This window comes from Musca domestica, unplaced genomic scaffold (assembly GCF_030504385.1).
Source record: "Musca domestica strain aabys unplaced genomic scaffold, Musca_domestica.polishedcontigs.V.1.1 85, whole genome shotgun sequence".
In the NCBI taxonomy this organism is placed as follows: domain Eukaryota; kingdom Metazoa; phylum Arthropoda; class Insecta; order Diptera; family Muscidae; genus Musca; species Musca domestica.
Window position 1 is genome coordinate 710,510 of NW_026712418.1, and position 23,923 is coordinate 734,432.

Genomic DNA, 23,923 nt, shown 5'->3' on the forward strand with positions numbered 1-23,923 from the left:
CAGGTATGAAATAGGACAATATCGACCCACTTCTTCTAGAAAAGGGTTATTTTTTTGAATACTTATATCTCTTATAAAATGTAAAACAAGAGTCCGATTGTCTTTAAATTTTGCATATTCCAAAATCTGGTATGAAGGCACCTCCCCCACAATAGCTCATAAAAGGCGACATAGTAGACATAACTTAGCATCCTATTATTTCCAACAAAGTAATGTGGAGAGGGGATACATCGATCCACTCTTTCTGGTACCCAAAAAGTGTAAAGATTTTCCATTCCGTTCCCCTTAAATTTTAAATATCCCAATATTTTTAACAACTTTACTAACTCTGATATGAAGATGGTATAATTAGGACCACTCACGAAGGGTACAACATCTTGAATACCTATAACTCTCACAAAATTCAAAATGAGCATCCGTTTTTATACCCTCCACCATAGTATGGAGGATATATTAAGTTTGTCATTCCGTTTGTACCACTTCGAAATATACATTTTAGACCCCACAAACCCCCATATATTATTGATCAGCATAAAATTGTATGTCGATTTAACGATGTTCGTCCGTCTGTCCGTGGAAATCACTGTAGCTTCCGAATGGATTGAAGTAGGTTGATAAAATCTTACCCAAATGTATATTATGTCTGCAGAACTTTTGGTATTGAAAATGCGCCATGTAGGTCCACGTTTTGGTATAGCCCCCATATATTCGGTATTTTGATGATTTTAGCGACATTATTCACCGGAATTGTTTCAAATTTTGTATTTGAAGTTCGTAATGGATACTAAAGTCTAAGACAGAAAATTGTCTGTGCAGGTCTACGTCTTCGTATGGCCCCCATATAACGGTACCTCCCGATATTCGATATTCGATATTTTGATGATTTTACCGACCTTTTTTACCGGAATTATTTAAAATTTGGTATTTGAAGTTCGTAATGAATACTACAGTATAAGATAGGAAATTGTCTGTGCAGGTCCACGTCTTCTTATAGCCCCCATATAACGGTACCTCGCATTTGAATATTGTAAAGGCTTATGACAAATGTTATGTTATCGTCGTATAGACCCTAATATGACAGCTACATTCGGTATTATCAAAAATTTTAATAGATTTTTTAACGGATTTAATTGTTTTTGTGAATTGCCAAATTCGTTCCAAATGGTGGAGGGTATTCAAAGTTCGGCCCGGCCGAACTTACAGCTTTTTTACTTGTTTTTTTTTTTTCAAAACGTACCAAAAATAATTTTCATAAATAATATTCATTTGACACTTATCTCAATTTTTACGATTACTTTCATTACAGAGTGATGCATTAAGTTCATCCGATGCTGAAACAATACCGCCTGTACCTCCGCCACCGGCCATGAAACGCAATGGTAGCATACGCAGTCTACGCTTGTTGCAACATCTGCAACAACAGCATCAACAGCAACAACAACATCAACAACAGCAGCAACAACAACATCAACAGCATCAAATAAATCCAAGATCATCCTCTATACATTGTAATGGCAAACAAACAATGGCGGCCCAAGACAACGCACAGCACCATCAACACTCGAACAACAACAATACCCACAACAATAGCAACAGCGCCAACAACAACCATAGCAGTGGGTCCATTGCCACCCTGTGTAGCGGTGATTTACTGAACGACTGTGCCAAAAGTGTTCACGATGTAAGGGCTGTGATTGACGACTGCACCACTTCCATATTGAAGTGTGCCAATGCTGTGAGTTCGGACATCATGTCGACGACCAGTACAACGACAAACGGCAGCTATAAGCCGCAGCATGCAGCCACACTGGCCACCCTGGCCACGCACAATAAACCCGACGTTTGTCATGTAACAAAGAGTTCGGCTGCTGCCGCTCCATTTGGTCATTATCCCCCGCCCTATCCCGTGCACGATGACATCATCGTGCCCCGTAGCCAAAAGTCAGATCCCTCGCTGTGCTTTCTGCACAAGAGCTCATCGGGAGCCATAAATGTGGGACCACCGCCGCTGCTGCCGCCGTCAATGATGGGCGCTTATCATACCACAGATTTCCATCTGTCACAGCGCGACTTGCAACAGAAGCTGCAACAGTACAAGAACAGCAGCCGGCTGAGCCTTAGTAAATACAACACCATAGGACCGAGCAGTGACTATGCCCGCCAGCTGGCACTATACTCCTCACAACAACAGCAACAGCAATCCTTATCCCAGTATCCTTTTCAGCAACCACAAACTCAATATGCCACAATGCGTCCTTTGGGTGCCGGCGAACGTTGTCGCTGTTTCTCGAAATCATGGTCGAATTTTTCGCGTGATTTCATGCAATCGTCGCTGTGTGCCAACCACGACAATCACGCAATGCCGCAGCAACAGCAGATCTTCCACACCGGCTCGACCGCTGCCACGGGCAAAGGTAGGCCTGAACCAACAACCAGTTCCCTATTGAGGTCATCGTCCGCCTATAATAGTCGTAGTTTCAATAATCTTGCCGACATTATGGACAATTACAGTTATGACACGATGACATCTTCATCACTACTGCATCAACATCCACATCATCACAAAATGCATGGCACCAATTCACAGATTTGCAACGGCACCACCACCACCACCAACAACGCCGCCACCCTCATATCGAACAACAACGGCAACAGCATTAGTAGTGGCCTTAAAGATAACAAACTGTTACACGCTCAGCATCAGCATCTCCATCAGCACTATCCCCCCACCCAGCACAAAGATTTCCATTGTAATGATCATCTGGTGGTCGACGGCCATCAGCATCACCATCATCATGCGCTGGTGGGCAGCGGCAGTGGCCATTTGCTTAAATCGGCCTCGCTGTCATCGGAGAAGTTTCACCAGAGCAATGGCACGGGCAATCACCACCATCATCCGGCACATCATTCAAGTTTGACTAGCATAATGCCTTGGAAACATCGACAGAGTCCTAGTCGTGGTTCTTCCAGTTCGGGTACTAATTCATTTCGTAAGTACAATTTTGATGTGGCAAAAAGGGGTGGAGAGAGGGGCGTGGTTTTATGTTAATAAAGGTAATAATGGTCAATTGGTGATTGGAAGGGATTAAAAATATTGTTATAGCTAGCAGTAGAGAAGGGGAGGCAGGTGTTCAGATAAGATAACAAATGTTGTAGGCTTTAACTAATTCAGGACATAAAAGAAGGGGACAAATGTAAAGGTATTTATTTTTGGGGAACACAGGTCAGAGATGGCCTTTTTATACCCTCCACCATACTATGGAGGGTATATTAATTTTGTCATTCCATTTGTAACTCCTCGAAATACTCATGTCAGACCCAACAAAGTATATATATTCTTGATCAGCGTAAAATTCTAAGACGATTTAGCCATGTCATTCTGTCTGTGTGTCTGTCTGTCCATCTGTCTGTTGTAATCACGCTATCTTTCGAACAAATTGAGATAGAAGGCTAAAATTGTATACACATGTATATTTTGCCAGTAGGCAGGTTAAGTTCGTAAATGGGGCATATAGGTCAAGTTATCATTTAGCCCCCAAATAACGGTACCTCCTGATATTCGGTATTTTGATGATTTAAGCGACATTATTTAAATCGTTCCAAATTTGGTATTTGAAGTTCTCAATAGATACTGCAGCATAAAACAGAAAATGGGCCATGTAGGTCCAGGTCTTCGTATAGCCCCCATATACCTCCCCCCTCCGATATTCGGTATTTTGATGATTTTAGCGACATTATTTAATGGGATTTTTTCAAATTTCGCATGTGAAGTTCATAATGGATACTTCAGCCCGTTCCAGAAAATTTTCTGTGCAGGTCCACGTCTTCGTATAGCTCCCATATAACGGTACTATATTCGGTATTTTGATGATTTCAGCTACATTTTAAACAGATTTTTCTTCAAGTTTCGCATTTAAATATTGTAATAACTTATGACAAAAGTTGCCTATCTACGTCGTCGGTATTCGTTATTTTTAAGATTTTAACAGAATTTTTAACGGCTTTTATTTTATTTTATTTATTTATTTTTTTTTTTTTGGAATTTGCCAAATTTGTACCAAATGGTGGAGGGTATTAAAAGTTCGGCCCGGCCGAACTTACAGCTTTTTTACTTGTTAAATCATACAGTTGACACAATTGTTTAACAAGACTCCGAATCCCTCCTTTAATTCACTATTTTCACAAAAATAACTAAAACCCCAACTAAATTTGCATTCAAAGGCAAAATTATCCCTAAAATTAAAATAGCCGTAATTCCGCTGATACTCTCAACAGTCATGCAGTACGGAAACACATATTGTGTTATCTATGTATGCATAACCTTTTGCTCTCTTCCTTTTTTTTTGGAGATTGTATTAAAGTTGAATATCCTTTTAACTTTGTGGATGGCGCGACAACCGTTATAATTCCACGCGAACCCAGCACTGAACACAATGGCGATATTCGCCGAAAACTTGGCACACAACTCATTTAAAAGTAATGAGTAGATGATGGTTTCTGTGGTCGTCTTTTATTTGGTAACTCATTTTAGTCTCCGTCCCCATTCCCTCGTGGGAGTATTATTTTGACTTCTTGTATGTGGACATACATATGTATGCAAAAGGAGCAAACAAACAATTGTACAAATTATAATTACACTGTTCAAATTTATAGAGCATACACTTGATCGAATTTTCACCGAAATTTAAGTACTTGCTTCTGTGTTGAATGCGGTTGTATGTGCCAAAATCCACTCCATTTATGTTAATATTAAGCATTTGGTGCACAAAACCTGAAATCAGAAAAATATATATGAGAGCTAATCCAAATCTGAACCGATTTTACTTGTATTTCCGGGATGAATATATTTGGTACAAAATATGATTGTTGTGGAGTGCATATTACGAATGTGAGGGACATAAATACCAAATCGGCTATCTAAATCTTAGCCGATATTCACCAAAATTGGCACACATATTTCAGGTCTAAACATGACCCTGTATGGCAAAATTTATCCGATTCGGGCTGATGTGACGTATTTGGTTGTAACCCAGCTAGCTTCCACTGTGGTCAGGTCATATTCTGAAATGGACTTTATCGTTTAACGATATCGTATTGTCTATACATAAGCATACCTCCAAATATCCGCCATTTTGATGATGTACCAAATTTGTTTCGGGACATTTGAAGTCGATATAGCGACGTTCGTTAGTCCGTTTGTCTGTCTGCTGGCTGTTGCGCACGATAACTCTCGAAGGGAGTATCTGATTTGGTACAAACTTAGTAAATCGTAATATTATTATCAAACTTAGAACGAGTTCGGAGATGGGCAATATCGGACCATTCCTTCTGGGACCTCTAACACAAAAGATAACACTTTTCAAAAAAAAAAAAAAAAAATATGAAAAAGCTGTAAGATCGAACTTTGAATACACTCATCATAAGCCATTACAATATTCAAATGCGAAACTTAAAAAAAAAAATCGGTTATAATGTCGATAAAATCAAAATACGGAATATCGGGAGATACCGTTATATGGGGGCTATACGAAGACGTGGCCTGCACAGACAATTTTCTGTTGTGGGCTGTAGTATCCATTACGATCTTCAAATATCAAATTTGAAACAATTCTGGCGAAAAATGTCACTAAAATCATTAAAATATCGAATATCGGGAGGTACCTTTATATGGGGGCTATACCAAAAATACATGGCCCATTTTCAATACCAAAAGTCCTGCAGATATAAAATACATATGAGATTAATAAAATTTTAATCTACTTCAATTCGGAAGCTAGAGTGATTTCCACAGACGGACGGACGGACATCGCTAATCGACACAACATTTTATGCTAATTAAGAATATACTTTGTGGGGTCTAAAATGTGTATATCGAGGTGTTACAAACGGAATGACAAACTATATGGTACATATATTATACTCCATACTATGGTGAAGGGTATAAAAAAACTACACAGAAAGAGAAAGGATAATCCAATTTTGGTCAAACGTTGCACATCTAATATTTGCATCAGTGCTAGGTCAGTTGCGAAAATGGACAAAATAGGTCCACTCCAATTGGAATAATTATTACTATTATAAAAGATGAAATCAAATTCCGATTGTCTTCAAATTTCGCACATCCCAATACATCTACCACAAAAACCTCACAAAGAGTCAAAATTTTGAAAAATTATAACTGTTATAAAATTTTATGTAAGAGTTCGATTATCTTCAGATTACACAAATCACAATATTTTTATTAACACCCAAGGTCTGGTGTGAAGATCAAATATATCGGCCCAATCCTTCTGGTACTTCCCCCACAAAAGCCCATTCCATTCAGATTTGCCACATCTTAATATTTTTATCAACAGAAGATACAATCTATTGAAAAGATGGTGGAAAACGGACTATTTCTTCTGGTACCTCCCCCAACCATTTCTTCTGGTACCTCCCCCAAAAGGGTCAAAGTTATGAATAGCCAAAACTATCATAATATCCGAAATATGCATCCGGACCACTTCATATTTTACACATTTCATTATTTCTACTAACACAACATCTGCTGTAGATGTGGGATATATCGGTCCACTCCTTCTGGTTACTCCCCACACAATGGGTCAAAATTTTGAAAAGCCATGAAACTCAAAAGACGTGAAATTAACATCCGATTCCATTCAGATTTGGTACAAGTCAATATTTCCATCAACGCAATATATGTTATAAAAATGGTAGAGATCAGACCATTCCTTCTGGTACCTCCCCCACAAAGGCTCAAAGTTTTGAATAACCAAAACGATTATAAAAACCGAAATAAGCATCCGTTTTTTTCATATTTCACACATCCCATTACGTCTACTAACACAAGATCTGCTCTGAAGATGAGTAGACTCCTTCTAGTAGCTCCCCCACAAAGGGTTAACATTTTGAATATCCATGAAGCTCATAAAACGCAAAATTAACATCGGATTCCATTCAGACTTGGCACATATCAATATTTCTATCAACACAAAATCTGTTATAAAGATGATAGAAATCGGAACACTTTTTCTGGTTCCTCCCCCACAAATGGTCAATATTTTAAATGGTCTAAACGATTATAGAATCCGAAATAAACATCCAGTTCTCTTCATATTTCACACATCCAATTATTTATACTAACACAAGATTTGCTGTGGCTATGGGATATATCGGTGCACTCCTTCTGGTACCTTCCCCACAATGGGTCAAAATTTTTAATTAACGTGATGCCCATAAAGCGTGAAATTAACATCCGATTCCATTCAGACTTGGTATAACTCAATATTTCCATCAACACTAGATGTATTATAGAGATGGTAGAGATCACATAGGATACAAGATTTTAAAAAACAAAACGCTCAAAGAAAGCGAAATAGGCATCCAATTCTTTTCAAATTGCATACATACAAATATATTTGATAACTCAAGATTTTTCTATCATAACTTGAGAAACAAATCAGCGGTTCTTTACAAATTGCTATATCTAAATATTTCTCTCATCCAGAAACCTGACATGAATATGGAACTGATAATTTCGCATAAAATTGGATATAAATGTTTGATTTTCTTTTAATTTTGCCCATACCAATATTTTTATCTGTATTAGATGAATTATGAAAATGGAATATTTCCGTGACTATATATGGTACCTCACGCACATTTTAAACATTTTCTAATCCTTAGAGGGTCAATAATTTGGATAATAATAACAGAAATCCAAAAATATTTTTAAACAAGTAAAAAAGCTGTTAGTTCGTCCTGGCTGAACTTCAAATACCCTCCACCATTTGGAACGAATTTGGCATTTTTTAAAGTCTTAAAAATACCGAATGTAGCCATATATTAGGGTCTATACGACGACGTGGACCTGCATATAAAACTTTTGTCCTAAGCCATTAAAATATTCAAATGTGAAACTTGAAAAAAATAGGTGATTAATATAGCTAAAATCATCAAAATACCGAATATCGGGAGGTACCGTTATGTCGTGGCTATACCAAAACGCGGGCCTGCACAGATGATGATTTTCTGTCATAGGCTGTAGTATCCGTTACGAAATTCAAATACCAAATTTGAAACAATTCCTGTGAATAACGTCGCTTAAATCACCAAAAAAAAAAAAAAAAAAACAGAAAATATGGTGGTACAATTATTTAGGGGCTATACCAATACGGTGACTTACATGGCCCATTTTCAATACCAAAAGTTCTGCAAACATAGTATATATTTGAGTAAAATTTGATTTGATCTACTTCATTTTGTTCGGAAGCTAGAGTGATTTCAACAGACGGACGGACATAGCAAAATCGACATGGAATTTTATGCTGATCAATAATATACTATATTGGAGGGTATAAAAATCTAACATTGGCCGAGGTTAAATATCTGTCGGCAAAATCGACTGATACTTTTAAACTTGTTTTCTTAAAGTATCTGCGGAAAACCGCGTTAATTTTCCTTAGCTTGCAGAAAGTAAATGAGTTCAAAATCATCCAATTGCAACTACAATGTTTTTTTCTCAGTGTACCATCGAATCATATGAATGGTCCTTATTATGATTCCCCATAGCTGCAATTTAGTTTTGACAATGGTAGGATACATTAAATATTTGTAAGTATGAATGCATGTTGCCTCCCCAACTCCAAACAAATTTTGGCGGCGTGCATTGAAATGTTTGTATGTGTGTGTAGGAACAATGAATGCTGCATCTTCGTGTAAATGAGTTTGTATTTAAGTTGGCAAATGTTTGTTGGTGGTTTTGCTTTGGCTTAAAATCTCATTAATGGCCTTAGTGGAGTCAGGGCGTGTAGTGTCAGCCAAACGGACAAGTTGAACCAAAGCAAAAGACCATCGTCATCTATAGACGAAAAATAAAACCAAAAAGAGAACTGTCTAAAACATTGTCGCATGGCGGTCGTCTTTGCCATTAGGACGGACAACAATGGCAACAAATAATATCATCAAATTAAACTCTACCCCCGAGTATGAGCCCAGAACACTACAACAATTAGTTTTGAAACTTGGGTTCTTTTAACTGTAGTTTTTGATTTTTTTTGTTTTTGCATTAATCACTAGAGGGAGTTTTGGGTACAATCATTTTTGGCAAAAACTACTTGTTTGTGGTTCCTGCTTGTTAATCGTAATATTTTGAAAAGCCAAAAAAACAGCTTGCCAATTTCGGAATGATTTTCAAAAGTCCGATATTTGTTGATAGAAAAGTTAATTTATGCGAAATCATAAATTCCCATAAATTACATATGCATCTCAGATCAGAAATATTTAGGGTGAGATAAAAAAAAAACTACAACAAAGTCAAACGCTATAATTTTTACATTTTTCTCTAAATTTTATTGAATCAAAGCAAAGAATGTCGGAAATAGCATCAAATTTTAGAATAAGTTTAGATTTGTTCGAATTGGTCACCTTTGGTACGAATTATGGCCTTCAAACGGCCAATGAAACCGTCACACGCTGCCCGAATGTTGCTCTGCGGTATTTTGGCCCATTCCCGGCGAAGCGCTTGCTTGAAGTGATCAACACTCTAGTCTTTTTTAGTGCCAACCTTGCTTTCCAAAATACTCCAGGCACAATAGTCCAACGGATTGGTATCCGGAGATTTTGGTGGGCTGGAAATAAAGCGAGGAACCTTATTTTCTAAACATTCTGGCGCGTGCTGAGTCCTATTGGAATGTCTAAGGTCTGCGGCCAAAAAGTTTGCGTGTCCAAGGCTTTAATGCACCCTCCAGAATATTTTCGCGATAACATTCAGCATTTATTCTGATGCCACGATTAATACGAGCGGAGAGCGACCATCAGCAGTTATGGCGGCAAACACCATCACCATGGCCGGCAAATAAACACGATCATTTTGTTTGTTTGCAAACTGCTGGACAACGAATGTTTTCTCATCGGTGAAAACCAAATTCGGAAGTTCACTACTTTCGGCCAAGCGAAGCAACTCTTTAGCTCTTTTGAGTCTATTTTCTTTCTGTTGCGGTGTTGGTACGGAGTTGGCACTTTTTGGAATTTCAATGGCTTTACCCCGAGCTCATTTTCAATATAATGAGCTATCGCTGGAATAATTTTAACAGCTGTCGAACGAGTGGCTTAGAAATGACAGCAGTCTGAAGTTGGTTGCAGTTTTTTCATCTCACCCTGTAGATATAGCAAGTTGTAAAGAATCGCTGACTAGTTTCGGAAGTATTGAAAATTGTGACCCTTTGTGTATGAGGTACCAGAAGGGGTTCGCAGATATATAGTATCTTTACAGGAAATCTTGTGTTAGCAAAAATGTTTGCGTGTGTGAAATTTCGCTATCTTTGATTGCTTTGTTTTTATACCCTACACCACATAGTGGTAAGGGTATTATGTCTTTGTGCATTTGTTTGTAACATGGAGAAGGAAACGAGATAGACCCATAGTTACTTTTGAGAACCTTCATAGAATCATTTTCTGAGTCGATTTATGCATGTCAGTCCGTCTGTCCGTCCGTCCGTCCGTCCGTCTGTCCATGTATTCTTGTGAACAAAATGCAGGTCGCATTTATTATCTGATTGAGATGAAATTTTCCAAACAATATTTTTTGGCCCAAGGACGAACCCTATTGAAATTGGTGAGAATCGGATCAAATTTAGATATAGCTCCCATATATATCTTCATCCGATTTCGGGTTAAATGTGCACCAAATGTCCACTATCAGTCCAAATTACCTGAATTTTGGCACACCCAACCGAGTTCGGCCTAGAAGCAAGTATATCAAATTTGGAGAAAATCGGTTCAGATATAGCTATAGCTCCCATATATATCTTTCATCCGATTTGATCTTTAAGTCCCTTACATTCCTACTATGCACTCCACAACCGTGATATTTGGTACCAGGTATTAGATGGAGCACAGAAATAGCTGTTTTAAATTTTATCGAAATCCGTTCAGATTTGGATATAGCTTCCATATATATCTTCATCCGATTTCGGGTGATTGACCACCAAATGGCCAATATCAGCCCAAATGGCCCGAATTTTGGCACATGTGACCGAGATTAGCCTTAAAGCAAATACAAAATTTGGAGAAAATCGGTTCAGAAACAGCTATAGCTCCCATATATATGTTTTATCCGATTTGGTGTTTAAGCCTCTCACATTCGTAATATGCACTCCACAAGAATTATATTTGATACCAGATATAAGATACAGCCCAGAAATAGCTGTTTGTAATTTTATCGAAATCGGTTCAGATTTGGATATAGCTCCCATATATATCTTCACCCGATTTCGGGTTAATTGTGCACCAAATGGCCGATATAAGTCCAAATGGACTGAATTTTAGTACATCGGATCAAATTCAGCCTAGAAGCAAGTATATCAAATTTAGTGAAAATCGGTTCAGATATATATATATATATATAGCAACCATATATATGTTTCATCTGATTTAGTGTTTTAGTCCTTTACATTCGTAATATTCACTCCACAACCGTGATATTTGGTACCAGGTGTTAGATGGAGCACAGGAATAGCTGTTTTAAATTTTATCGAAATCGGTTCAAATTTGGATATAGCTCCCATATATATCTTCATCCGATTTCGGGTGATTGACCACCAAATGGCCGTAATAGCATCAATTCTGGCAAATCCGACCGAAACCAGCTTAGAAGCAAGTACACCAATTATAGTAAAAATCGGTTCAGATATAGCTATAGCTCCCATATATATCTTACATCCGATTTGGTCTTTAAGCCCCTCACATTCGTAATATGCACTCCACAGGAATGATTTTTGGTACCAGATATCAGATAAAGCCCAAAAATAGTTGATTTTAATTTTATTAAAATCTGTTCCGATTTGGATATGCCTCCCATACATATCTTCATCCGATTTCGTGTTAATTGTGCATCAAATGGCCAATATCAGCCCAAATGGCATGAATTTTGCAAATTCAACCGAAACCAGCCTATAAGCAAGTACACCAATTTTAGTAAAAATCGGTTTAGATATAGCTATAGCTCCCATATATATGTTTCATCCGATTTCATCTTTAAGTCCCTCACATTCGTAATATGCACTCCACAGGAATGATATTTGGTACCAGATATCAGATAAAGCCCAAAAATAGTTGATTTTAATTTTATTAAAATCTGTTCCGATTTGGATATGCCTCCCATATATATCTTCATCCGATTTCGTGTTAATTGTGCATCAAATGGCCAATATCAGCCCAAATCACCTGAATTTTCGCACATAAGACCGAATTCAGTCTAGAAGCTAATACGACAAATTTGGGGAAACCCGGTTCGTAAAATGCACGATAGAATTAGATAGATTTTGATTTTGTACCAAATATCTCATAGAGCTCTGAAATGCCCTGTATAAACCTTTTTACTAGAGCTCTACTAAATATGCATAGTGGTGTAGGGTATCATATAGTCGGCCCCGCCCGACTTTTGAGCTTTCCTTACTGTTTTTTTTTTTTTTTAATGTTGAACCCTATGTAGGGGAAGTACCAGAAGGAATAGTCCGATATCTACCTTCTTTATAACAAATCTTGTGTTGATGGAAATATAGAGATGTGCCCAATCTGAATGAAATCGGATGATAATTTCTCGTTTTATAAACGTTTTGGATATTCAAAATGTTGACCCTTTGTGGGGAGGTACCAGAAGAAGAGGACCGATATATCCCATCTTCATAACAGATCTTGTTTTAGTAGAAATAATGGAATGAATGAAATATAAATAGATTCGGATGTTTAGTTCGGATTTTATGATGGTTTTTGTTATTCAATTTGACCCTTTGGGGGGAAGGTAGCAGAGTGAATGGTCCGATTTCTACTATCTTTATAACTCGTTAATTTCTCGTTTTATGAGCGTTTTGGATATTCCAAATTTTGACCCTTTGTGGAGTGGTACCCGAAGAAGAGGACCGATATATCCTATCTTCACAGCAGATCCTGTGTTCGTTGAAATAATTAGATGTGTTAAATATGAAGAGAACCGGAGGATTATTTCGAATTTTATGATCGTTTTGGTTATTCGATACATTGACCCTTTGTGGGGGCGGTAACAATAGAAATGATCCAATCTCTACCATCGTTATAACCAATCATGTCTTGATGGAAATATTGAGTTGCGCCAAGTATCAGAGGAATCGGATGATAATTTTGCGTTTTATGAGCTTCATGGATATTGATATTTTTGATCCTTTGTAGGGGGAGGTACCAGAAGTAGTTGTCCGACGTATTCTATTGTTACCCCAGATCTTGGGTCAGTATCAATACTGGGAGTTGCGAAATTTGAAGGCAATCGGACTTGCATTTTTTATAATTACTCAAAATGTTGACCCTTTCTGTGGGAGTTACCAGAAGGAGTCTGCCGATATGGTCAATTTTAGCACCTGACCTAGCAAATATTAGGATTTGCAAAGTTGAAGCAAAATTGGATTATTCTTTCTCTTTCTGTGAAGCATTTTTTTATACCCTCCACCATACATAGTATAGAGATATCGTTTGCTCCCAATACAACAGTACCCCCTATATTCGGTATTTTGATGATTTTAGCCACATTTTCTAACAAGGAGTTCTTTCTGAGTACTTTACTCTCTGACGGAGAATTTTCTATATAGGTCCACGATATCATATATCTCCCATACAACGGTAGCACCCTCCCCCCCCCCCCCCTTAATATTCGGTATTTTAGCCACATTTTTCAATTGAATTGGTTAAGGTTCTCACAAGGAGTTCCTTGTGAGTACTTTAACCCCTTGAGGACAACTGTCTATATAGGTCTACCATATCGTATGGTCCCCATATAAAGGTACCCCCGATATTCGGTATTTTTATGATTTGAGCCAACTTTTTCAATGGAATTGTCTTAAAATCCACACAAGGGGTTCCTTCAGAGTACTTTACATTACTCACCTCAATTATTTCAAATTTCGTATAAAAAGATCGGCCGTTACTACAGCCTATGACAAAAATTACTTATGCAGGATCACGTCTTCGTAGCCCCCATACAACAGAATTTTTTGGAAAATTTTCAAGTTTCTTACAAAATGATGGAGGATATAAAAAGTTTGGTCCGGCCAGGAACTTAACTGGTTTTCTATCTGTTTTAATTTCGACCTTTGTGTGGGAGCTACCACAAGGAGTGGAGAGATGTTGCCCATCTCCATACTCGATCTAAGTTTGATAGCAATAATACGATGTACCATATTTGGACTAAATCGGATACTCCCTTCGAGATTATCGTGCGCTTCAGACAGGCGGTCGGACGGACATTACTAGATCGACTCCAAATGTCCTGAAACGGATTTGGTACAAATCGTTATTTTGATTAGGCACGTTTTGGACGTATCAAATGATATATACCTTCTCAAGCCATATGACAGAGAGTATAAAAACAGAAAATTAAAGGCCTGGTTTGCATTATTGCGATTCCGTGATTTAGACTTGTCCCCACTTATCTTTTCATTAAATCCTTTCATTTTTCAAATCAAAAATCCAAATTAAATTCCTTGCTAACTTGATTTATTCGAGTAATTTAAAAGACAGAAATAGTTTTAGTTTTAAACTCTTTCATACACTCTATGATTTACTCCACCATATCGCCTCTATCATCATCATCAGACATCTAGTAAATATGAGAAATAGAGAGGGAGAACTACCTCTACATCCACAATATCCCTACAAATGCAATTGTCGTTTGGGTAAATAAAAGCAAAGTTCAATTCTTGCCAATAACGTCAATGGGTTTTGTTGTTCTGGTCTGCTCTGGTCTGGTCTGAAACTAAACCAAATTTGCAGTTACTGTTATTTAACTTTTGTCAAAGTGGTTACAATGCGAATTACAAATAGACTTACGATAATGCAAATTGTGTATAGCTTTTATGGGATTGACTCGGTGGGAGTGGATGTGCTACGGTGTGAGTGTGAATGTGTTTGCAAGCCTCTGAGAGTGTATGTGTGTACAGGAAAAGGGAAATAAACTTAAATTAGGTTAAGTATTGGGATAAAGATAATGGGTGTTTGGAAAAGTACAACTTTTATGCACATCTATATTTAAGTGATTATGTTGTGCCGTTCGGATCGGACAAAGTTAAATGGAAAGAGGAATGAGAAACGACGATTAATTTTTTATTATTTTGAAAGAAATAGCAAGAATTAGACCTGTATTAAGATTGCTATTTAGCGCGGCGGGTTAATGTTGGCTCTGAAACTAATTATATATAATTTATATTTGACACCTATGCTTATAATTGGCTTAATTTATTTGCTGGAGACTATTAAATTAGTACCTACGTCGAATCCATTTGACTCTAAATCATGGTTATTTTCAGCTGAGGCTCTGACAACAATATTTACCAAAATATTTCTATAATTAATGCAAATCCCTACCTACTTATTATTTGGTATTATGGTATGGTACTATGGAGAAAATCGGCTTAGAAACTTTATGGCAGCAATTTCATACGGGGACCAGTGGACAATGGTTTCAGATTTTAGCCAGAATAGAAAAAAGTTAAAAACTATCAGTCGGTTTATCTGACAGATGTATAACCTCAGCCAATGTCTTCTTGGTTACATATATTAACTTGAGCTATGATTATTCAAGCATTTGACCCTTTATGGGAGACGTTCAGAAAAGGTTGGCCTAATATAAATATTACAAGGTAACATCGACTACTTCATGTAGTTTATAATGTGAATAATGTACCAAATACAGAGGACATATTTATCCCATTTCATCTTATGCCGATAAAAATTGTTTGTGGGGAAGGTACCACAAGGAGTGGGAGATATCTACCTTCTTCCCACCTGGTTTTATGTTGCTAGAAATACTGAGATACGCCGAGTTTTAAAGAAATTATATGTTAATTTCCTGTTTTACGAGCTTCATGCCTATCCAAAATGTTGACCAGTTGTGGGGGAGGTACCAGAAGGAGTGAGCCGATAAATTCCATCTTCACCACGTCTTGTTTTAGTGAAATATTGGAATGTGTGCAGCCTAGAGTAAATTTGATATGTAATTCGCATTTTATGGGATTTTGGGTTATTCCAAATTTTGAAACGTTACGGGGGAGATACCAGCGGAAGTGGTCCTATATGTTCCATGTTCGCATCATACATTGTCTTAGTAGAAATATTGAGATATATTAAATTTGAAGAGAATTGGACGCTCAATTCGCAGTTAATGATCGTTTTGGTTATTCAAAGTTTTAACCCTTTGTGGGAGAGCTACCAGACGGAGTGGGCAGGCATCTTCCATCTATATAACAGATCTTGTATTAAAAGGAACATTAAGATATGTCGAGTTTAAATGTAATTGGATGTTCATTTCCTGTTTTACGAGCTTCATGCTCGAAAAAGTTCAAAATTTGGACCAGTTCTGGGGGAAGTACCAAAAGGAGTGAACCGCTATATCCAGTCTTAACACCAGATCTTGTTTTAATAGAAATATTAAGGAGAGTAGAATTTGATGAAAGTCAGACTCCTTTTTCACTTTTCATAAGAGCTACAATTATTCAACATTTAGACCCTTTGTGGGAAAGGTACTTGATGGAGTGGGTCGATATTGTTCATTTTCGCTCCACTGCTAGCATTACCAAAAATATTAGGATTTGAAAAGTTTGCACAAAATGGAATATTCCTTTCTTTTGCTATTACCTAAATTATCTTCTTCGAAAATGTTGACCTTTTATGGGGGTCTTACCAGAAGGGGTGGAGCGATGTTACCCATCCCCAAACAAGATCTATATTTGCCAATACTAATACGATGTGCCAAGTTTGGACCAAATTGGATACACCTAGCACTAGCCAGACGGACGGACGGGCGGACACCCCTATATAGATCCCAAATGTCCTGAAACGGATTTGGTTCAAAGAAACCTAGAGTCTTAAATATATACTTCGATGAGGCAAGTTTTGGCCCTATCAAATGATTTATACCTAAGCCATATGGTACCAGAAGGAGTGAGCCGATAAATTCCATCTTCACCACGTCTTGTTTTAGTGAAATATTGGAATGTGTGCAGCCTAGAGTAAATTTGATATGTAATTCGCATTTTATGGGATTTTGGGTTATTCCAAATTTTGAAACGTTACGGGGGAGATACCAGCGGAAGTGGTCCTATATGTTCCATGTTCGCATCATACATTGTCTTAGTAGAAATATTGAGATATATTAAATTTGAAGAGAATTGGACGCTCAATTCGCAGTTAATGATCGTTTTGGTTATTCAAAGTTTTAACCCTTTGTGGGAGAGCTACCAGACGGAGTGGGCAGACATCTTCCATCTATATAACAGATCTTGTATTAAAAGGAACATTAAGATATGTCGAGTTTAAATGTAATTGGATGTTCATTTCCTGTTTTACGAGCTTCGTGCTCGAAAAAGTTCAAAATTTGGACCAGTTCTGGGGGAAGTACCAAAAGGAGTGAACCGCTATATCCAGTCTTCACACCAGATCTTGTTTTAATAGAAATATTAAGGAGAGTAGAATTTGAAGAAAGTCAGACTCCTTTTTCACTTTTCATAAGAGCTACAATTATTCAACATTTAGACCCTTTGTGGGAAAGGTACTTGATGGAGTGGGTCGATATTGTTCATTTTCGCTCCACTGCTAGCATTACCAAAAATATTAGGATTTGAAAAGTTTGCACAAAATGGAATATTCCTTTCTTTTGCTATTACCTAAATTATCTTCTTCGAAAATGTTGACCTTTTATGGGGGTCTTACCAGAAGGGGTGGAGCGATGTTACCCATCCCCAAACAAGATCTATATTTGCCAATACTAATACGATGTGCCAAGTTTGGACCAAATTGGATACACCTAGCACTAGCCAGGCGGACGGACGGGCGGACACCCCTATATAGATCCCAAATGTCCTGAAACGGATTTGGTTCAAAGAAACCTAGAGTCTTAAATATATACTTCGATGAGGCAAGTTTTGGCCCTATCAAATGATTTATACCTCAGCCATATGGCTAGAGAGAGTATATACCATTGGATACGGCCAAAACGTGTCTCATCGCAATAATGCTTTTAGACCCCATGTCTCTTTGGACCAAATCCGTATCACGACATTTGGAGTCGATCTAGCGATTTCGGCCCGCCTGTCTGTCTGTCTGGCTGACGGGGAGTATTTGACCAAAATTTGGATCTTCGTATTATTATTATTGTCAAATCTGGATCTAGTTTGGAGATGGGTAAAATCGGTCCATCCTTTCTGGTAGATTCCTCTCTTATAAAAAGTGAAATAAGTGCCCGATTGTCTTCAAATTACACACATCACAATGTTTGGTATGGTGTGAAGATGAAATATATCGGTTTACCGCTTCTGGTACCTCCCCCACAAAGGCCAAAATTTTGAATACCAACTCCCTTCAAATTTCACACAGACAAACATTTTTTCTAACACAAGATCTGTTGTGAAGATGACCTATATATATCTGCAAACCCATAAATAGTCACAATTTTCAATACTTGTTTTCTTTCATAGCCTGTGAAACAAGTCAGCGATTCTTTACAACTAAATGTTTCTCTTAACCAGAAACTTGAGATGAATATGAAATTTATGATTTCGCATAAAATTGGATATAAATGTTCGATTTTCTCATAATTTTGCCCATACCAATAATTTTATCTGTATTAGATGAAGTACGAAAATGGAATACTTCCGTCGACTATATCCGGTACCTCACGCACATTTTAACATATTTCATATTTCTCATATTTCATACAAATAAAGAAAGTAATCAATATAGTTCAAGTCAGGCACGTCGCAGTATTTATGTCATATATATTTAGGACCGATACGAAATAAGCAATATTCCTTGGAAACCTACCTACTGAATAATCTTAACAAAACCCAAAATATATTTAAATAATTAAACATTGGCTGTGGCTATATATCTGTCGGCAAAACCAACTAATATATTTTAATTTGATTTTTATTTTATTTTATTTATTTATTATTAATATTATTTTTATTTATTTATTTATTTATTTTTTTTTTTTTTTTTTGAAAATTCATTATTTTATTTAGCCCTCTTAAAATTGCCAAGATAATGAGGGTTATGCTAAACCTGAAACCACATGTTTTTTCACACAATTTGCATAACCCTATAAAACTTCAATTTCGTTGCCAACATTTACATTTCAATACACACACATAGACACCCACATACATACCCATGAGACAGACAAAGTCGCCTTAAGCTTATCCATTCAAATAATTGTATTTTATTTTGTAATATACTTTTCTGTCGATTTCGTTTCTTTTTTCACAACATTTATTTCCGCCTCTATCCTCCTCTCTCTCTCTCTCTTCTGTTTTTATCTCTCATCCATGTCTATCTGTCTGTCGTCGAACACCAAACCCTTGGCCTGTCTGCAAATGTTTTTAATTAGCATTTTGTGGTACTATTCCATTTTTATTGGCATTCTGCTCCTGTGGCTGCCATTGTTGCTATTTCTTCCTTGTCTCGTTTGGATAATAGATAGTCCGTCGATTTAGTTTTGTTTTAATATGGAATTTCGATTTTTGTACAAACATAAATACATATCTCTGCCACTCTCATTGTAGATTAGTAAGAATCAGTGGCTGACTAAGAAAAAACAACATTAATGAAATTGCATTATTGAGTGAGAGAGCGAGCGAGCATCAGCAGTATGAAAAGCGATAACCGGGAATTTATGATGAGGACATAACATAAATTTATCTCAGCCATTTAAAGGAGGATGGCTTTTGAAGAGAGGAACAGAGGAATGGGGGGGATATCACTAATGTCCTGAAAGATGGAAAGCTGCTTAAGGAGATTTCTAAGAAATGTTTTAAAATCGCCCGTGAAGTAAATGACGGAGAATATTTAAGGAATGGAAGAATTAAATACGTTTAGGGATTTAATTAAGTATGGGAAAGTGATTTAAAACGAAAAGGGAGTATATATAGAGTTTATATTTGGGAATGTCATATTGAATTGTCTAAATACAATTCAAAATATATAAAACCGGAAGGTGGAAACACGTGGGTGCTTTGTCAATAAGAATAAAACATATCTAATTGGAAAATATGACATAAATGTCCACACCTGTATAAATGAACGCCAATACAAAATGTCAAAATTATGCTCTCTTCTGCATTCAAGATCTCATCATTTGATGTGGCCGAAATTCATCTCATCAAAATAAAGTCGACCTAGCAATGTCCAAATTTCATACTATTTCATAATATTTCCATCAATTTGAGATCAAATTCCAAGATGGACAATACAGGTCCACTTCTGTTGAAGATTCTAAAGAAATTGATTTGATTTACAACCAGTAAGGAAAGGTCAAAAGTCGGGCGGTGCCGACTATTTGATACCCTACACCACTATGCGTATTTAGTAGATCTTCCGTAACAAAAAAAAAATATATTGGGAATTTATGTGAAGTAGAATTAGAATTATTGAATTATAGAATTATTTGAATGCGTATCGTTAGAGTAGTCAGAATTTGGGGACTACATCCTACTCGATACATATCGATTTTCAACAAATTTGACAGAGGTTTTTGTACCTCTAGTACCAAATAACATTGTATGGTGCATGATATTACTTCGATAAAAATTTATTAACAAATATTTATTTGAGATATAGATATACCGGACCGATTTTCACGAAATGGAAAAATTCGGTTCAATATGAAAAATTCTATACCATTTTGGGCTGATATACATCTTCATAAAGTCGGATGAAGATGTATATCGAAGGTATATAAAAATCTGAATCGATCACGATAAACTTTGGCAGAGGTATTTTCGAGCTGTATCTGATGTCTAGTGTCAAATATCCTTATTGTGAAGTGCACTTTACGCATGTAAGGGACTTAAAACCCCAAATCGGATGAAACATATATTTGGTTGTTATAGCTATATTTGATCAGATTTTCACCAAATCGGAACTACTTATTTCTAGGAAGAATTCAGTCGGAATTGCTACGATTCAGTTGATTTGGGCTGATATTAGCCATTTGGTGCACAATAAACGTGAAATCGGATTAAGAATATATGTGGGACCTTTATCCCAATCTGATCCGATCTCGATAACATTTGATAAAGGTATTTCTGGGCTGTATCAGATATCTGGTACCAAATATTATTCTTGTGGAGTGCATATAACTATTGTGAGGAATTTAAACACCAAATCGACTGAAACTTATATATGGGAGATACAGCTATATCTCTGAAAAATAAATATTGTACTTGCTGCTATTGTTTGGAAAATTTCTTTTCAATCGGATAATAAATGCGATCTTCATTTTGTTCACTAAAATTCATGGACTGATTGACGGACGGACTGTCATGCGTAAATCGACTCAGAAAGTAATTCTATGAAGATCCTCAAGAGTAACTATGGGTCTATCTCGCTTCCATGTTACAAACAAATGCACAGAGGAATAATACCCTTACCACTATGTGGTGAAGGGTATAAAACCCATTATTAGTGGAGAAAACATTAAACTATTTTCATAAATTCTGAAGCTATGTGTTGTCTTTACCAAAACGAATTTAAAACCATATGTCAATAAGAATCAGTACTATAGACCAGTCAAAAAACAGGTGTAAAATTACAAATATTGCCACAAAGATGAATTTTGGTATGAAGCTCAATCCCAATAAATCCCATGTCTGCAAACTTTGCGGCGTCAAAAATCCCCATTTTTAGTTCAACGACATTTTCCCGAAAACTGTGCGTTTTTATACCCTACACCACAAGGTGGTCAGGGTATTATGTCTTTGTGCATTTGTTTGTAACAGGCAAAAGGAAAAGAGATAGACCTATAATTCCTTTTGATGATCTGCATAGAATCACATTCTGAGTCGATTTATGCATGTCCGTCCGTCTGTCCATGTATTTTTGTAAACAAAGTACAGTTCGCATTTATTGCCCAATCCAGATGAAATTTTGCACAAATCATTTGTTTGGCCCAAGGACGAACCCTATAGAAATTGGAGATAATCGGTAAAAATTTAGATAAAGCTTCCATATATATCTTCGTCCGATTTGCCTTTTATTGTGCACCAAACGTGTAATATCATGCCGCATAGTATGGAATTTTGCACATACAACCAAATTAGGCCTGAAAATAAGTATGCCAAATTTAATCGAAATCGGTTCAGATATAGATATAGCTCCAATATATATTGTTCATCCGATTTGTTATTTTAGTCCCCGCAGCCGTAATATACACACTGTAACAACAATATTTGGGGAAATATATCAAATACAGCTCCGAAATACACTTGCTAAATTTTATCGAGATCGGTTCAGATTTGGATATACCTCCCCTACATAACTTCGTCCGATTTATTTTATTGTGCACCAAACGTCTAATATTTGCCCAAATGGGATGAAATGTGGCACTCACGACCGAATTGAGTCTAGAAGCTAGCTTGCCGAATTTGGTGAAGATCGGTTCAGATATAGCCGTAGCTCCCATATATACTGTTCATCCGATTTGTAATATTCGTTACCCACAGCCATAATATGCATTCCGTAACAACGATATTCAGGGAAATATATCAAATACAGCTCAGAAATATCTTTGCAAAAGTTTAGTTCAGAGTTGGATATAGCTGCCATATATATCAAATGGGCAATACAAGTCCGAATTTAAATGATACAAATGCTTCGGCATATTTAGTCATGTGAACTTTAAATTATAATTATAATCATAGCGTGTATGATTGAATTCTCCCATAAAAACTTTTAATTGTTATGTGGAGCTCTATTAAATTAGCAAAGCGGTGTAGGGTATCAAAAAGTGAGCCCCGCCCGACTTTAAGACTTTATTTACTGGTTTTTATTTATTTATTTTTCTTTAACGTAGAAGCTTAAATGTTGCAGAAAAGGGAATTTTGATAAGTCATGGGTTGCGCATTTAAACATTTCTGGTGGTGATGTATACTTTTTTAGGTCTTAAATTATTATTTCGACGTTTTTCATACTATATATGGTGTAAGCTATTACAAGTTACACACCAAATTTCGGCTTTAGAGTTTCATTACTATTCATCAATCGATGTAATATCACAATTATCCACAAAAAAAAAAAAAAAAATATCAGGCCATTACCACAATAAAAACGTGTAAAAATTAAGTATAGTTCTGCCAGGCCAGACTTTTAATAGTCTCTATCATTTTGAAGGGACTTGAAAAATTTCAAAAAAAAACTCGTCTTCGGTTTTTATTCTGATGTATCCGTTATATAAAGATACCCCCTTAAATTATTTTTTTATGTTCCCTTATAAATTATTGTTGGCATATACAAACATAGTTACGAACTTTTTAAAAATACTTGTCTACACCCCAACACAAAGTCTACTCCTACGAAAACCAACCAAATCTCACACCACCATCATCATCAATTGTCCATAAACTTTGTTAACCACTGCTGTAACTCCACTGACGATTACACATTACAGTGCCAAGTAAAGTGTTTAATTATTGATTCTCCTCTTTACATCTCTTTTTTTGCATGCTGATGCTGTGATCCTTACAACTTGGGCTGCTCGTCTTGGATACTAAACAACGCAACTGCAAATGACACTATCTGCAACGGCAACATCAAATCGAAAAATTTCGAAACAAAAACGAAAACAACAATAACAACAACATTATCTCTACGACACTGGACTCAACAACTATCCATTCCACTTTACCGCAATCCGACGACATTAACTGATGCCTTCATTAAACGGATACTCCCTTAACTGGTGCTGTACTGCTGCTGCTGCTGTTCTGGCTTCTGCTGATGATGGCTGTGGCAACATCAACTGGTGTTGTCTTGATGTCAATGAAAATTCTCCTTTAACCTGAACATCATCAACTACTGCCACTTCTTCATTTTTGTTTTCTTGTCTACTGAACTGTTTGCTTTTTTT

General features: G+C 36.6%; 1 protein-coding gene across 1 annotated transcript in view; it reads left to right on the top strand.

Moving 5' to 3' along the window:
* Window positions 1-1,525: 1,525 nt before the first annotated feature.
* Window positions 1,526-23,923, top strand: part of LOC131806714 (GATA zinc finger domain-containing protein 16-like) — a 94,078-nt gene continuing 71,680 nt past the window's right edge. The window contains exon 1 of the mRNA XM_059131325.1: window positions 1,526-2,990. Coding sequence (XP_058987308.1) covers window positions 1,526-2,990 — 1,465 coding nt within the window. The remainder of the gene's footprint in view (window positions 2,991-23,923) is intronic.